The 16578-nt window shown below is 41.0% G+C and overlaps 1 protein-coding gene and 1 long non-coding RNA gene across 4 annotated transcripts in view; both read left to right on the forward strand.

The window, feature by feature from the left end:
* The window catches only part of LOC116957345 (uncharacterized), a 183877-nt gene that overhangs the window by 72822 nt on the left and 94477 nt on the right, over positions 1 to 16578 (forward strand). The gene's annotated exons all lie outside the window — the stretch shown is intronic.
* LOC142906932 (uncharacterized) overlaps positions 11181 to 16578 on the forward strand; it is a 48544-nt gene continuing 43146 nt past the window's right edge. The window contains exons 1-2 of one of the 3 annotated variants that reach the window (XM_076055712.1): positions 11181 to 12331; positions 15752 to 15822. In XM_076055712.1, coding sequence (XP_075911827.1) covers positions 15762 to 15822 — 61 coding nt within the window. In that variant the 5' untranslated portion in view covers positions 11181 to 12331; positions 15752 to 15761. Of the gene's footprint in view, positions 12332 to 15269; positions 15823 to 16578 lie in introns of those variants that run through there. The other 2 variants (XM_076055711.1, XM_076055710.1) reach the window with 2 other exon arrangements.

Genomic DNA, 16578 nt, shown 5'->3' on the forward strand with positions numbered 1-16578 from the left:
CCCAACTGTCACCTGTTCCCAATCACCTCAACGCAAGTGTACTAATTAATTCTATATAGTCTCCTACTGCCACCTGTTCCCAATCAACAGCACGCAAGTGTATTAATTAATTATCTATACAGTCCCAAACTGTCACCTGTTCCCAATCACCTCAACGCAAATGTTTTAATTCATTCTCTATACAGTCCCCAACTGCCACCTGTTCCCAATCAACTCAACGCAAGTGAATTAATTATTTTATTTTCTATACAGTCCCCAACTGTCACCTGTTCCCAATCAACTCAACGCAAGTGTATTAATTAATGAAAAATAAATTAACTATTTTTTTACAGTCCCCAACTGCCACCTGTTCCCAATCATCTCAACGCTTGTGTATTAATTGATTAATTATCTATACAGTCCCCAACTGCCACTTGCTCCCAATCATATCAACGCAAGAGTATCAATTAATTATCTATACAGTCTCCTTCTGCCACCTGTTCCCAATCATCTCAACGCAAGTTTATTTATTCATTCTGTATAGTCACTAACTGCAACATGTTCCCAATCACCTCAACGCAATTGTATTAATTAATTAGCAAATTAATTACTTCTTTATACAATCTCCTACTGCCAGCTGTTTCCAATCACCTCAACGCAGATGTAATTAATTAATTATCTATACATTCCCCAACTGCCACTTGCTCCCAATCATGTCAACGCAAGTGTATCAATTAATTATCCATACAGTCTCCTTCTGCCACCTGTTCCCATTCATCTCAACGTAGTGCATTAATTAATTAATTATCCATACAGTCCCCAACAGCCACTTGCTCCCAATCATGTCAACGCAAGTGTATCAATTAATTATCTATACAGTCTCCTGCCACCTGTTCCCAATCATCTCAACGCAAGTGTATTAATTAATTCTCTATACAGTCCCCAACTGTCACCTGTTCCCAATCAACTCAACGCAAGTGTACTAATTAATTAATTCTATATAGTCTCCTACTGCCACCTGTTCCCAATCATCTCAACACAAGTGTATTAATTGATTAATTATATATACAGTCCCCAACTGCCACCTGTTCCAAATCAACATAACGCAAGTGTACAAATTAATTAATTGTCTATAGTCTCCTACTGCCACCTGTTCCCAATCAACAGAACGCAAGTGTACAAATTCATTAATTATCTATAGTCCCCAACTGCAACCTGTTCCCAATCACCTCAACGCAAGTGTATAAATTAATGTCCAAATTAATTAATTAATTATCTATCCAGTCTCCTACTGCCACCTGTTCCCAATCATCTCAACGCAAGTGTATTAATTAATGAAGTATCTATACAGTCTCCAACAGCCACTTGCTCCCAATCATGTCAACGCAAGTGTATCAATTAATTATCTATGCAGTCTCCTTCTGTCACCTGTTCCCAATCATCTCAACGCAAGTGTATTAATTAATTCTCTATACAGTCCCCAACTGTCACCTGTTCCCAATCAACTCAACGCAAGTGTACAAATTAATTAATTCTACAAAGTCTCCTACTGCCACCTGTTCCCAATCATCTCAACACAAGTGTATGAATTGATTAATTATCTATACAGTCTCCAACTGCCACCTGTTCCCAATCAACAGAACGCAAGTGTATTAATTAATTATCTATACAGTCCCCAACTACCACTTGTTCCCAATCAACTCAACGCAAGTGAATTAATTATTTTATTTTCTATACAGTGCCCAACTGTCACCTGTTCCCAATCAACTCAACGCAAGTGTATTAATTAACTAAAAAATTAATTAGCTAATTTTTTACAGTCTCCTACTGCCACCTGTTCCCATTCATCTCAACGCGAGTGTATTAATTAATTATCTATACAGTCCCCAACTGCCACTTGCTCCCAATCATGTCAACGCAAGAGTATCAATTAATTATCTATACAGTCTCCTTCTGCCACCTGTTCCCAATCATCTCAACGCAAGTGTATTTATTCATTCTCTATACGGTCACCAACTGCAACCTGTTCCCAATCACCTCAACGCAATTGTATTAATTAATTAGCAAATTTATTACCTCTTTATACAGTCTCCTACTGCCAGCTGTTCCCAATCACCTCAACGCACATGCATTTAATTAACTATCTATACAGTCCCCAACTGCCACCTGTTCCTAATCACCACAACGCAGATGTATTTAATTAATTATCTATACATTCCCCAACTGCCACTTGCACCCAATCATGTCAACGCAAGTGTATCAATTAATTATCTATAGTCTCCTTCTGCCACCTGTTCCCAATCATCTCAACGCAAGTGAATTAATTATTTTATTTTCTATACAGTCCCCAACTGCCACCTGTTCCCAATCAACTCAATGCAAGTGTACAAATTAATTAATTCTTTATAGTCTCCTACTGCCACCTGTTCCCTATCAACTGAACGCAAGTGTATTAATTCATTCTCTAAACAGTCACCAACTGCAACCTGTTCCCAATCACCTCAACGCAAGTGTATTAAGTAATGAACAAATTAATTAATTATTTATACAGTCTCCTACTGCCACCTGTTCCCAATCATCTCAACTCAAGTGTATTAATTAATTCTCTTTACAGTCCCAAACTGTCACCTGTTCCCAATCAACTCAACGCAAATTAACAAATTAATTAATTATCTATACAGTCCCCCAACTGCCACCTGTTCGCAATCAACTCAATGCAAGTGTATTATTAATTATCTATACAGTCCCCAACTGCCACCTGTTCCTAATCAACTAAATGTCAGTGTATTAATTAATTTTCTATACAGTCTCCAAATGCCACTTGTTCCCAATCATCTCAACGCAATTGCATCAATTAATTAATTATCTATACAGTCCCCAACTTCCACCTGTTCCCAATCAGCTCAACACAAGTGTATTAATTAATTATCTATACAGTATCCAAATGCCACCTGTTCCCAATCAACTCAATGCAAGTGTATTAATTAACTATCTACACAGTCCCCAACTGGCACCTTTTTCCAGTCAACTCAACGCAAGTGCATTAATTCATTAATTATCTATACAGTCCCCAACTGGCACTTTCTACCAATCAACTCAACGCAACTGTGTCAATTAATTAATTCTCTATACAGTCCCCAACTGCCACCTGTTCCCAATCACCTCAACGCAAATGTAATTAATTTTCTATACAGTCCCCTACTGCCACTTGCTCCCAATCCTGTCAACGCAAGTGTATCAATTAATTATCTATACAGTCTCCTACTGCCACCTGTTCCCAATCATCTCAACTCAAGTGTATTAGTTAATTCTCTATACAGTCCCAAACTGTCACCTGTTCCCAATCAACTCAACGCAAATGTACTAATTAATTAATTCTCGATAGTCTCCTACTGCCACCTGTTCCCAATCATCTCAACGCAAGTGTATTAATTGATTAATCATTTATACAGTCCCCAACTGCCACCTGTTCCTAATCATCTCAACGCAAGTGTATTCAAATCTTAACTTAAAGCTGTCGTAACTGCAGGAATTAATATTCCTTGGGCCTTTCGGTAAAGTGACATAGATAGGTTCAAAGAAAATAATAAAAAATAGCAAAAAAACTACGACGTTTTTTTCGCAAGGCAAGCAGTCGTCATCATGAGGAAAAAAAGAGAGGAAAGCTGCTGAGGCGGACTGTTTCAAATGTTTGAAATGGGAGTAGCCCAACGGGTTAGCAGACTGCACTTGCAATCTTGAGGCTGCTGGTTAGATTCAGTCTTCTCCTGCAGCAATTCATGCAAATTTTTGCCCAGTGTCCTTAAAACAATCCACCTGCCATCTCTGGGGAGGGGGGGGGGCGACGAGGGAGAGGAGCGGTGGTGGTGACCAACCCAAAAAGTCACGCGACAAGCGATTTTCTTGTAATTAAGTTTAACAAAAATTAAACCCAATCAATGTTTTGAGAGCTGCAATAATAAAAAAGTAAGTCGAATTATATAGCTCTGCACATAACACAGCAGCAGGAGATACTCAGGATACAAATTATTATATCAATATCCATCAGAGGTTTTCTAGGGTTAGATCGTGTAAATACACATTAAGGACACGTGATGCGAATTGTATATAGTAACACAATCGAGCGAAGGGAAGTCAATATCGCCGCGGCAAATAGGAATCAGCAGTCGTGCGGGTGCCTCGGGAGTAGCACCATCATCATCAGACAAGGAGGCGTTTGGACGCTACCCTGCATGCGCATCTAGTCTTTGTTGATGCGCTGCGTTACATATCATCTCGCGTGTAATTATTGATACAGTCCCCGACAGCCGCCTGTTCCACATAATCGAAACCGTATATTTAATTATTCTCTATCAGATCCCCAACAGGCACCTGCTCTCAATCATCTGAACGCAAATGTGTTTAATTAATTAATTATACAGTCCCCAACTGCCACCTGTTCCAAATCATCTCAACGTAAATGTCTTATTTAATTCATTATCTGTACAGTCTCCAACTGCCACCTGTTCCCAATCATCTAATCGCAAGTGTAGCAATTAATGAATTATATATACAGTCCCCGGCTGCCACCTGTTCCCAATCATCTCAACGCAAGAGTATTAATTAATTATCTATACAGTCCCCAACTGCCACCTGTTCCCAATCAACTAAATGCAAGTGTATTATTAATTATCTATACAGTCCCCAACTGCCACCTGTTCCCAATCAACTAAACGCAAGTGAATTAATTAATTATCTATACAGTCCCCAACTGCCACTTGTTTCCAATCATCTCAACGCAAGTGTATTAATTAATTTACTATACAGTCCCCAACTGTCACCTGTTCCCAATCAACTCAACGCAATTGTATTATTAACTAGCTGTACCCGGCCACGCATTGCTGTGGCTCAGTCTGGTTAAATGGAAAAGAAAGAAAAGAGAAAGCGCACGTTTCTAAACTATTTAATTTCACAATGCTTGTGGGTATACAACAGTTTTTGTTGTTCCATTGTCTGTGTAGATATAGAGATTGTCTGGTTTGCCGACTCTAGAACACGCAACATATAATTGTCCATGTGAGAAGCAATCCGTGTCTAGATCTAAACCGCACAATTCTAAAGATTGGCCCTGAGCTGTGTTGATGGTGATTGCAAACGCCAATCGAATTGGGAATTGCAATCTCGTAAATTGAAATAGCATATCCGTTGGAATCATAGGAATGCGAGGAATGAGGACATCTTCACCTTTAAAAGGTCCTGTCAAGATTGTTGCTTCAACAACGTCGGTCATTCATTTTTTTACTGCAAGCCGCGTGCCGTTGCAAAGCTTTGGCTGGTTTATATTTCGCAACATGATTATTGGCACGCCGATTTTCAATTGCAGTACGTGCGGTGGCATGCCTGGCAGATCGAGTGAATTCAAAAATTCTGTTGGATAATTAACCGCTTCATCTGCTTCCACAACAGTGTCGCCGGACTTTTATGTGACTGCCTCGCTTTGAATGTTAGACTGAATAATATTGTTAAGTTCGTAGACGTCTTTGTTATTGGCCGCAAGAATAGCTTGTTCACTCAGCCAATCGTGATTCTTATAATTGGTTGGAATATTGGGAAATACTTTTTCAACCAATTCTTCTTTGACGTCACTACATTGCAGAAGTTTTGAGGCAATGAAATTCGTCCTGAGGTCAGATCAACCGGCACCTTTCCGTTCTAAATTTCCAGCAATTGATTTTAACGTCTTTACGTGTCGCCACAAAGTAGAGTATTTCAGGCAAGCATTTATTTCGTCCACTGGTGTCGATCGAGGAATTACAGGTAATGTTTGCCTGAAATCTCCTGCAAGCAATATTAATGCGTTCCCAAATGGTGTGATGTTTCCACGCAAATCTTGCAATGATCGATCAAGAGCCTCGAGCGATTTTGTGCGCCATTGTGCATTCATCCCAAACAATAAGTTTGCATTTCTGCAATACTTTTCCCATGCCGGATGCTTTGGAAATGTTGCACGTGGGAGTTTCAATGAATAGCATGTTCAATGGCAATTTTAAATCGGAATGAGCAGTTCTTCCACCCGGTAGCAATGTCGCAGCTATTCCGGACGACGCAAGAGCTAAGGCTATGCCATTTTGGGGTCGAATTGCTGCCAGAATAAATCTAATTAGGAACGTTTTACCAGTTCCTCCTGGCGCATCTAAGAAGAAGATTTCTCCCAACTCCGTTATTGATAGTCTGCATTATTTGATCGTAAATGCCTTTTTGTTCAAGCGTTAGCTTAGGAATATTTGATTGCACATACGACAAAAAATCACCCGTGTTGTAATTTTGTTAACGACCCAATTCTACATCGAACGAAGCAGCAGCAGATCGATTCGGTGATGGCATTCCCAATTGATTGAGAACTTTGTTCGCGATTTCTAAGCACAAATCTTCAATCATTATCAACGCTTCGTTGTAGATTTCTGCTGTGAAATCCATGTTCATATTTGAATTTTCCTTGCGTATTCGACGGAAAATATCTTCAGCCATGTGCGATTTATATTTCTCCCATAACTCTGTTGGAGATGAAGGAGAGCAGGCGGTCAATATGATTGCAAACAATGCACGAATTTGATTTGGATGTGACGTGTTGCACGCATCATTAATGCATACATCCCAGTGTCGGTCATTCTCCAATAAATTCAGAGCTTGACATGCACTGCGGAAAGTGGCATGTGTAACGCCGTTGACAATTCTCAATTGCTGGAAAGACGTTGGACCGGGTACATTTACCAACAGCATGCGAATAAAGAAGCATTCATCTTGATTGGGATGCACGGTATACAGTCTATCTATCATAGTTTCTTTGAATATGCCAGGTTTGTCCGTCGACTCGCTCTCCTCGTTTGCGTCGTTCAAATGATTTTCTACTCGCATTCCATGTGTAATACGTAGGCACTTCCGAATACAGCAGTGTTTTCGCAAACGTGTCATTTTGACATAACGTGAAGAAAGCAGTTATCGTTGCAGCCGGTGGATTCAGGGCTATTTGTTGCACATTTGCAGCTGTGAAATACACGCGTTGTTCATTTTCTAGATGTACTGCTAAGTGAACAACAGCTGGACTTCGTTCATGTATGTGAAATGAAAGAATTCGCTATACAGCTTCAATGCTGCTTATGTATCTTCCAGCCTGATACTGTGCGATTTCATCGATATGTATGACCGCATTCCTATCACTTCTTTCTGGTTGCACGCCAAAAACTGCCATGTTGCTGCCTTTATTCACATACTTACAAATGTATTTGATCGATTTAACGGAGTTACAGTATTCCACGTTTATGTGCGCTTGTATGTTTTTGATAGCAAAGGCGAATATGGAACAACCCACCGGTTATCTACTTAGATGTCACCGTTTCGCATTTGTATTGTTGCTAATTTACCGCCATCTTCTGCTGATCGTCTTCTGTATAAAGGATATCCATCGTTTCCTGTAACTGTGTTGGATACTAATGCTCGAGGATATCGCTTAGAGTATTTTCCGTCTATCATGCATGGCGAATTTGGATTCAGTGTACCGCATGGTTCATGTATAATATTTTTCGTCACAACTTCATGCAAATCCTTATCGACGTCGGCATCTGGTATTTCAGCGCATATTTCATCGTCGATTTCGTTGGAAGTGATTTTGTTATCGAGCCAGATTAGTATATGTGCGTGTGGCAATCGTCTCTTTTGCCATTCCACTGAGTACATCCAGCAGCGCACACACCCAAACACTTCATGTTTTACCATGAAATCCATCAGCGATTTCAGCTTCTGTCTGAAAACACGTGCTGTGATGTCATGTCTATCCACCGGCGATTGCCCAGGAAGTAAGAGCTGTTGTATATCGTCCCAAGCTGGATTACATGTGAATGTAATGAATAGGTCTGGACGCCCGTAGTGACGAACATACGCAATTGCATCTTGAGAGTACTCATGCATATGACGTGGACTGCCTGTATATGAAGATGGCAAAAATCTTTAGTCTTCCAACGTTAGTTGTATTACCGTCATTTACAATTGCATCTCGCAAATGAACGTTTTCTTCAGAGCGAAGCTTGGTCTGATTCAAACGGATGAATATCAAACGTTCTGTTTTGATTTTTGCATACATATCTACGATGTATTGGTGAAACAATTGTCGGCATTTCAAAATGTGATTGTCTTCATTCTCTCGAATCATTAGTCGGTATGAATAATATTTCATTGCGGTGCATTTCTTATTTGTTTCTTCGCCACTGACTGGATTTATCTTAACGTTGAAGTGATATCCATCGGTACCATCCCAAAAAATGATTGGATATTGCAGGGCATCGTAGCATCGATGAGTTTCTGCAACTTTTGTCAATTGATCGTTTCTCCGATGAAGAACAATATCTCTAGGTTGGAATTGATCTCCGACTAAAACAATTGCCACTTCGTCTATAGTTGGAGCATTGAATCTTCGCACATGTTCTCCAGCAGGCGTTTTGTCAGCATGAATAACAACCTTGTGTGTATCAGATGGCATCATGTCAATTGCTGTTTTGAACAAACGCACTAAATTATTTTTTTCGTGAAGAAGTTCTTGCAGTTGGGAAACGATGGACCTTTTTATGCCGGTAGAAATTCCGCAGCGTGCATTCAATTCATCATTGCCATCACCGATTAAATACATTTGTAGGAATTTACGTTGACCATCTGGGAACGGAAGCAGGGAGCCGGCTTCATGATAAATTTGTCCTTTCACTTTGAAAGTTGGCATGAATTGAGCTGTTACGATATCTGCGCCGAACGACGTTATTTGGAAGCATGAGTTGTATTTCCTGATGTTAGATAGGAAATGCTTTGATTCGGCGGTATATCCGGAAAGCAAAGTTTTTAATGGCACTGGCGGTTCTCCAAGTTGAGGCAGTTAAATTTTTCCGGCGGCGCAACACATTCCTTTCGTTTCTCCATTAAATTTCAGAGCCTTGCAATAAGGACACACTTCAGTCATAGTGCCGATGAGAACATGCCGGCTCAAACTATAATCATCAGCTGGATTGTACCGGAATGCAAGGCGATTGTAATCGCGTGATTGCTGAGCACGTAGTCGTGTTTGACGCTGATCTGCTGTTTCTCGTTGACGTCTTTCAGCCACTCTCAGCCTGTCGCGTTCATTCTGTTGAGAACGAAGCAGATCTGAAGCTGCAGAACGCGATCGCCGTGCTCGCAACCGTGGCATCCTCAAGTCTGGCTGCACGTCGCTCTGCTGCTTCCTCGGCACGTATTTGAGCCATTCTTTGTCTGTTTCGCTCGTTCGCTGATGCCCGTTCTTCCTCAGTTTGATATACAATTACTCGTCGCACTGCTTCCGCTCCGCGAGAACGACGACCTAAGTGTGATCTTCTGCGAGGCATTATTTGGGTGAACTAAAGCAGATCGATTGCACTGAAAAAGAAGAAAGAAAGTTATAACAAAAACATAAAATTGCAAAACATTAAAAAAGGAAAAAACACGAACTAAAAAACAAAGATAAAACAAAAATAAAAAATATTAACGAAATATTTCAATGCAAACGCAGATCAATCGACACAGCTCAATTCCACCGCCAATTGCACTGAAAAATAAGAAAAACAGTTAAAAATACGTAATGAAAAACAATGAAAAAAGAATAAACTAAACTCACGAAATGAACGCTAAGGTAAACGACACAGCTCAAATCCAAAGCAATGTCACACGAAATAATTTAATCAAAATGAAAAAAAATCGAAATGTATGAAAATTCAATTTAACAATGCAATCGGAAACATTGAAATGGAATCGTAAAATTGGAAATTTGTAAATCGTAAAAGGATCGTAAACCTGAAACATTGAAATGGAATCGTAAAATATTTAGTATAGCGTGTGTTGCTTTTACGTCCAACAGATGGCGCTGTTTTTCAAAAAAAGCATATTTTTACCTGTCACAGATGTGACATCTATATAATAGTAGGTATATAAAAACATAGTAGGTATATATAAACATGCGTGTATTCGAATGCAACGTTGTGTCAAAATTTCAAAGCAATCGGTGAAGAACTTTCGGAGATTTGAGATTTTGAACAAACGAACATTTACATTTTTATTTATATAGATTAATTATCTTTACAGTCCCCAATTGCCACTTGTTTCCAATCATCTCAACGCAAGTGTATTAATTAATTATCTATACAGTCCCCAACTGCCACCTGTTCCTAATCATCTCAGCGCAAGTGTATTCAAATCTTGACTTAAAGCTGTCATAACTGCAGGAATTCATATTCCTTGGGTCTTTTGGTAAAGTGACGTAGATAGGTTCAAAGAAAAAAACAAAAAATAGCAAAAAAAATAACAAAAAACTACGACGTTTCGATCGCAAGGCAAGCGGTCGTCATCAGGAGGAAAAAAAATAGAGGAAAGCTGCTGAGGTGGACTGTTTCAAAGGTTTGAAATGGGAGCAGCCCAACGGGTTAGTAGACTGCACTTGCAATCTCGAGGCTGCTGGTTTGATTCAGTCCCCTGCAGCAGTTGAAGCAAATTCTTGCCCAGTGTCCTCAAAACAATCCACCTGCCATCTCCGGGGAGCGGGGGGGCGACGAGGGAGAGGGGCGGTGGTGGTGAGCAACCCAAAAAGTCAGGCGACAAGCGATTTTCTTGTAATTAAGTTTAACAAAAAAATAAACCTAATCAATGTTTTGAGAGCTGCAATAATAAAAAAAGTAAGTCAAATTATATAGCTCTGTACATAATACAGCAGCAGCAGCAGATACAAATTGTTATATTATTAATATCCATCAGAGGTTTTTTAGGGTTAGTTCGTGTAAATACAAATCTGTCTTTAAACTCGCTACCACCCTGCACTGCCAATAAGTAAGGTTTGTCACGTAAACAGAACATGCCAATTCATTATTAGTACAACACACTGATTATGTTGGAGACTAAATGGCGGTACTTAAATGGATAACGTCAAACCGTACGTTTTTTTGTGAGTGTAATCGCTATTTCTAGAAGAGCACGTGCGCCACATTTATTCATAATGCCGCGTTGCAAATCACCATTGGGCTTATTAGAACGTTCACTGTTCATCAAAAGTGATTAGGAGCGGTTTGCTTTTTTGTTATTTTTGCTTTGCAATTACAGTTCCACGTGCGGTTTTTCCGTTTTGTGGATTAACCGCCCACCAGGGATTTTGACGTGAATTAATAACTGTTATGCATTGTCTTTTTTGGAAATGTTGATTGCAAGTCGCACAATGCTTAAAACTGAACAAATATGTTACTTCGGTTAATCTGAAATCCACGCAATCACCTCTACAGTACAGTTGTTGCGATATATTTACAACAGTGGGCAGAGCTTGATTGTTTGGTTCATTAACAAACTCAGCTGTCTTGACTAAAACATGATTTCAACCTGTATTAGTGTTTTTTGGCATAGAGATCCGCGGGAAATATATATATTTTTGGATCCACGATTTTGAATCATCTGTGCGCATCTTCCCCGTCGTTTGCGTGGATAATCGAGAGTCTAACAGTAGTGTCGAGAGCCACGAAGTGGTTCTTAAAGCTGCATGCCGCTCCGGAGCCGCAGGTTTTCTACTCCCTGCCCCTTCCTCTATCAAATAAGTACACCACAATCGATGGGCAGGTTGCTTATTAGCTGGTAAAACTGTGCGTAGCCCATATATTTCCTTTAGAGATGACCTGGCCAGCGTGAGAAAAGCAAGCAGCATATCCACTATATAGGGAGCGAGGATGTCTTGAGTCAGCGAGAAATAAGTCACAATAGGTGGGGGCCTTTTGGCCAGCGGTGGTGAGATGTTAACTCCCTCCCCTGGTATGGAGGTCGTGGGTTCGATTCAAATCCTGATGCCTGCTGCTGTATATTTGGGGTTCGTGTGTCTCTTCCCCCCCGTGGTTGCATGGATTTTTCTCCAGGTCCGCCCAGTTTTTCCCCTCCACATTTAGAATCAACGGTACTTGTCGAGAGTATTTGGCTGCTGCTATAAATTTCCACGCAACAGTAAGCCATCACTTCACTGAGCTATTATTTGTGATGGTGTAGCTCAGTGGGTCCTTAATACCTGATAAAATAAATTTAAAAAGATGAGCAGTAAATGACAGTACTGCATATTTAGCTATTTGTGATAAAAAAAAACCTAGACGAGACTTAACCAGATGCAGCCAGTTCTTATCTTATCAGAATCACACAGACACGTGAAATGCGCGCACATTGCGTAATGGGTTCATTGGAAAATTTATGAAGGAACACCCATCGACTCACGAAGTCAAACTCCTCTATATATACACACAGCAGGGGGACTGTCAATACACTTCACGTCGAAGGTTGATAGTCACACCTGCGTCGCGAGGTAAGAGCATTCTGGTTTTGTGTGATATATTTTACATATTGTAACGTAAATGTAATTCGAATGGTCATTTAAGGAACACAAAATCCTGCTTATGGCATCTCTTATTTGCATTGCCACGTTTCATCACGCTGCTTTCATTCAACGTTTTTTAAGGTCTCTCTTGAAGTGGTTGAACTCGAGGTTTGTTTTTTTGTTATCCAGTTTTCGGGTTGAGAATTACATGCAACAGGACCCTCTCTGATCTATAAACCCATCATCATGCAAACTCCGCTCATCCTCGCAGCAGGGGCAGCAGCTTTCAGTGAACCGTTGAACAAAGACGGTGGTCTCCGCATCATGGCACGATGCTTTCAGATGCTGTTCTATGCGCCTATCTGTAACACTGCTCTTCCTTTAAAGGATAGATTGACAAACTAATTTCTTTAAAACTGCTTGTATTTGTTTTGTTGTCCTTCCCCCCCACACCTGCAATTAGCAGTGTTTGGCTACCTACGGTGTGAAAGAAGTTCGGTATTCACGAGGTCGTGGGTTAGATCCCGGACCCTGAAGATGCCTGTTGTGATATATTTCGAGTCTCTTTCTCTCTATCCACATGGAGGTTTCAATTGCCTCACCTGGTATGCAGGAGGTCGTGGGTTCGATCCCGGTCCCTCACGATGACTGTTATTGTATATTTGGAGTCCGCTTCTCTCTCTCTCTCCCAATGGTGGGCCCTGCGTGGATTTTTCTCCGGGTCCTCCCATTTTATCCCTTCACATTTAAAATCAACATCAGGCACTTAAGAGTACTTGGCTATACATTAATGTGATGATATCAGCCACTTTGTTGACCTGCTATAATTTGTCGTGGTCAGGTCATTTATATATATAAAAAAGAGCTGCATAGGTCAGTGGTGTCTTACACCTGATAAAATAAAAATAAAACAAACCTCAGCACGATTCCTGGCCATGGCTAACAATACAATATCTGAACATGCCCTGAGCCCCTCGTAAAGAAGTATAAGCCATCATCACGTGACCTCCGGTCATCCTAAAGTAAACTGTTTCTTATGTTACCAGGTAAGCCCCCACCGAGCTATGTAGCTTATTTTTGAGAAGCGACTTGGCTATCACAAATGATAGAAGTGGCAGATCGACCTGCATCCATAAACTCACCAGGCTTCTACTTTATTTCTGCAAAAAAAGATTACAAAATAATTTTAAACAAAATACCGCTTTCATATCAGGTAGTTACTTATGACCCACCCTGCATAAATCTGTAGGGGACTGTACAGAAACGTAATTACACACACACACATTGGGACACTACCCTTCACGCGCATCCAGTCTTTGTTCAGGCCCTTAGTAGCGCTCGAGATGATGCGAAATCAGGGACTGTGCTTTACACCCAATAATTATATATTATAATGCAATTGAACGAAGGCAACTAGGTCACGGGAGTAGAAGTGGAGGTTGTAATGACTGCCTTGGCATAGCATCATCATTAGACAGAGGCATTGGGATGCTGCTGGATGATGCTTCTAGACCGCTGCTACCCTACACTCACCTCCAGTCTTTGTTCAGGCCCTGGATTACGCAACATCATCTCACGTGCTATTATGGACCATTGCTCTACCCACTATAATTATACATTATTTATAAAAAACGCGATTATTCCATAACGCAGTGTTCTTCAGGAACGTAACTTACTACTACTGCCGCTGCCTTATAGGAGGGCAGGGACTGTATACTTTCGTTGTCATATTTGGCAAGAAAATTCAATGACACAAGAAATTATCAAGATAATTTATCGCACGTGTCGCAGCAATCATAATGTCCTTCATCTTTACTTACGAATAATGCAACTAATAATAGATATCCATTGTAATTTATAAAACTACATTAAGACCCCCCCCCCCCCCCCCATCTAGTCTTTGAACCTGGTAGGCTCACAATTGACCATATCACATTTATCCCTGCTGTATTTAAGGCCGGTCCACCATTCTGGATAATCACCTGATGAGGCTGCTGGTTGCTGATCATTGTTGTAATCACACCGAGCGAAATGTCATGGTAACTCCAATATGTAAATGGGTGTTAAGAGAATGGATTTTTGTTTCAGTTTTCAGTTATGGGAAGGCGAGTCTGATTAGGTTGAGTCTTGCACAGACCACGGAATGAAGAGATGCTGCAGAAGGAAAACCAAATAAACACACAAAGCAGTTGTACAGACATGAGCTTTCAATTTAGTATAGTGGTGTCAGGTGTAGTGTAGTGTATATAGTAGTGTATATTTGTGAACTGTATGTGTGTACTATATAGTACTATAGTAGTGTAGTGTATTGGTTAGTGGTGGATTGTATAGTGTAGAATAGTATAGTGTACTAGCCTTTTGCCTGTCCAAGGACGGGTGTATTGCAGTAAATCTGGAACTTGCAAGGGAAAAGCAGACCGCGATGTGATATTCATTGCATCAATGCGTGTGCAATTTGTACGGGCGCGGTGACACAGACCTATTTCATTTGAAGGTTATAATCCCTTGTTCATCATGACGTCCTTTTGACTTTGTCTTAATAGCATTATAGAGATCTGTGACGTGGGGGTTCTGCCTTTGTAGTTAGGGTTATTAATGAGGGGCGGGTCCATGTGGAGGATGTAACCTGCTCATGATTATTAATGAGGGGGGGCTGGTCGACGTCGAGTGACGTCACGAGCAATGCACGAAAGCATTCTTGGCTCATTATAGTAAGTAATAATAATGGGGGGCGTGTCCATTTGGAGGATGTCACCTGGCCATGATTATTAATGAGGGGGGCTGTTCGATGTTGAGTGACGTCACCTGCTCATGATTATTAATAAGGGGGGGTTCTCCATGCGGCGTGACGTCACCCGTTCATGATTATTAATGAGGGGGGCTGGTCGACGTGGAGTGACGTCACGAGCAATGCACACAGGCATTCTTGGCTCATAGGTAATAATGGGGGGGGGGTGTCCATTTAGAGAACGTCACCTGCTCATGAATATTAATGAGGGGGGCTGGTAGATTTTTAGTGACGTCACGAGAGGTAAGGACATTCCTGGGTGATTATAGTACGTATAGGTGTGCAGTGTGGAGTAGTGTATAGTAGTGTGAATATGTCTTTTGAACTTCTTTAACACCATATGTAGCTAATCAGAGGTGCGGGTAAAGAACAGCAAACTAAACACAACCAGCAGCAGTTCTAAAGAAGTAAGATTGTCAGCCTAGATGGTGATGATTTAAAAAGTTGCATGGCTCCCAGTGGCTTCCTAATATCGGACGGAAGAGCGTTCCAGACGGCCGCAGAAGCAGCACAAATCTGAAAGCGCCGCGATAATGCGGTGACCACCATCTTTTTTCCATGGTTAGCCAAAAGACGCTGCTGCCCAGATGACCGTGGTGCGTGTTTTTGTATTTTGCCAGGTGGAGCAGCATGGACATTACCCTGATTCATGTTCTGGTGGCTGTCATCTGGCTCACTATGAGCGTCGAAGGTGACGTTTTTCACTCCACTCCCCGGCTATACGTTTGCGTTCATTTAGCTAGTATAGTATTTTCTCTTGTGTTGCGGTAGTCATGTTCCTGAAGAACACCACAATTAACTAGACTATATACTACACTAGACACTGCTATACACTAGAATGTACTACTAGACGCTACTATACACTACACTACCCCCCACACCTCCGATTAGCGCAACGGTTGGACTAAGTTACAGTCCAACCATAATTATTAAACAGTTATATATAGCTATGTTTTAGCGGAGCTGTAAATGTGTGTGTTACCTGTACAGCGTGCATCCGAATCTAAATAGATTCTCCGTACCCTGAATTGATTACTCCACTGGTGGGCGTGGTGTACTGTGCAGTCACGTCAGTCTAAGGGCCCAATCCATGGTCATCAGTAACTCCGTAATTATACGTGTGATTCATTACAATAAGCCCATTCCGGCACGTGTCTCTCTACCCGTGGAGATGTTAACTACCTCGCCTGGTATGCAGAAGGTTCGTGAAGTTCGACCCAGACGATGCATGCTGCTGTTATACGTAGAGTTTGCATCTCTCTATCCCCCGTGGTGGTCGCATGGATTTTTAAGCCGGGTACTCCGGTTTTTTCCTTCACATTTAGAAACATGGGTGTAGAGTATTTGGCTGATGTAAATTTCCATGTGAGCATATCAGTCACTTCGTTCAGTTCCTATCATTTGTGATGGCCAGGTCGTTTGTGAAAAAGAGCTACTACGTAACAGC

Source organism: Petromyzon marinus, chromosome 72, assembly GCF_048934315.1.
Source record: "Petromyzon marinus isolate PM22_M1 ecotype Great Lakes invasive population chromosome 72, UKy_Petmar_22M1.pri1.0, whole genome shotgun sequence".
NCBI lineage: Eukaryota > Metazoa > Chordata > Hyperoartia > Petromyzontiformes > Petromyzontidae > Petromyzon > Petromyzon marinus.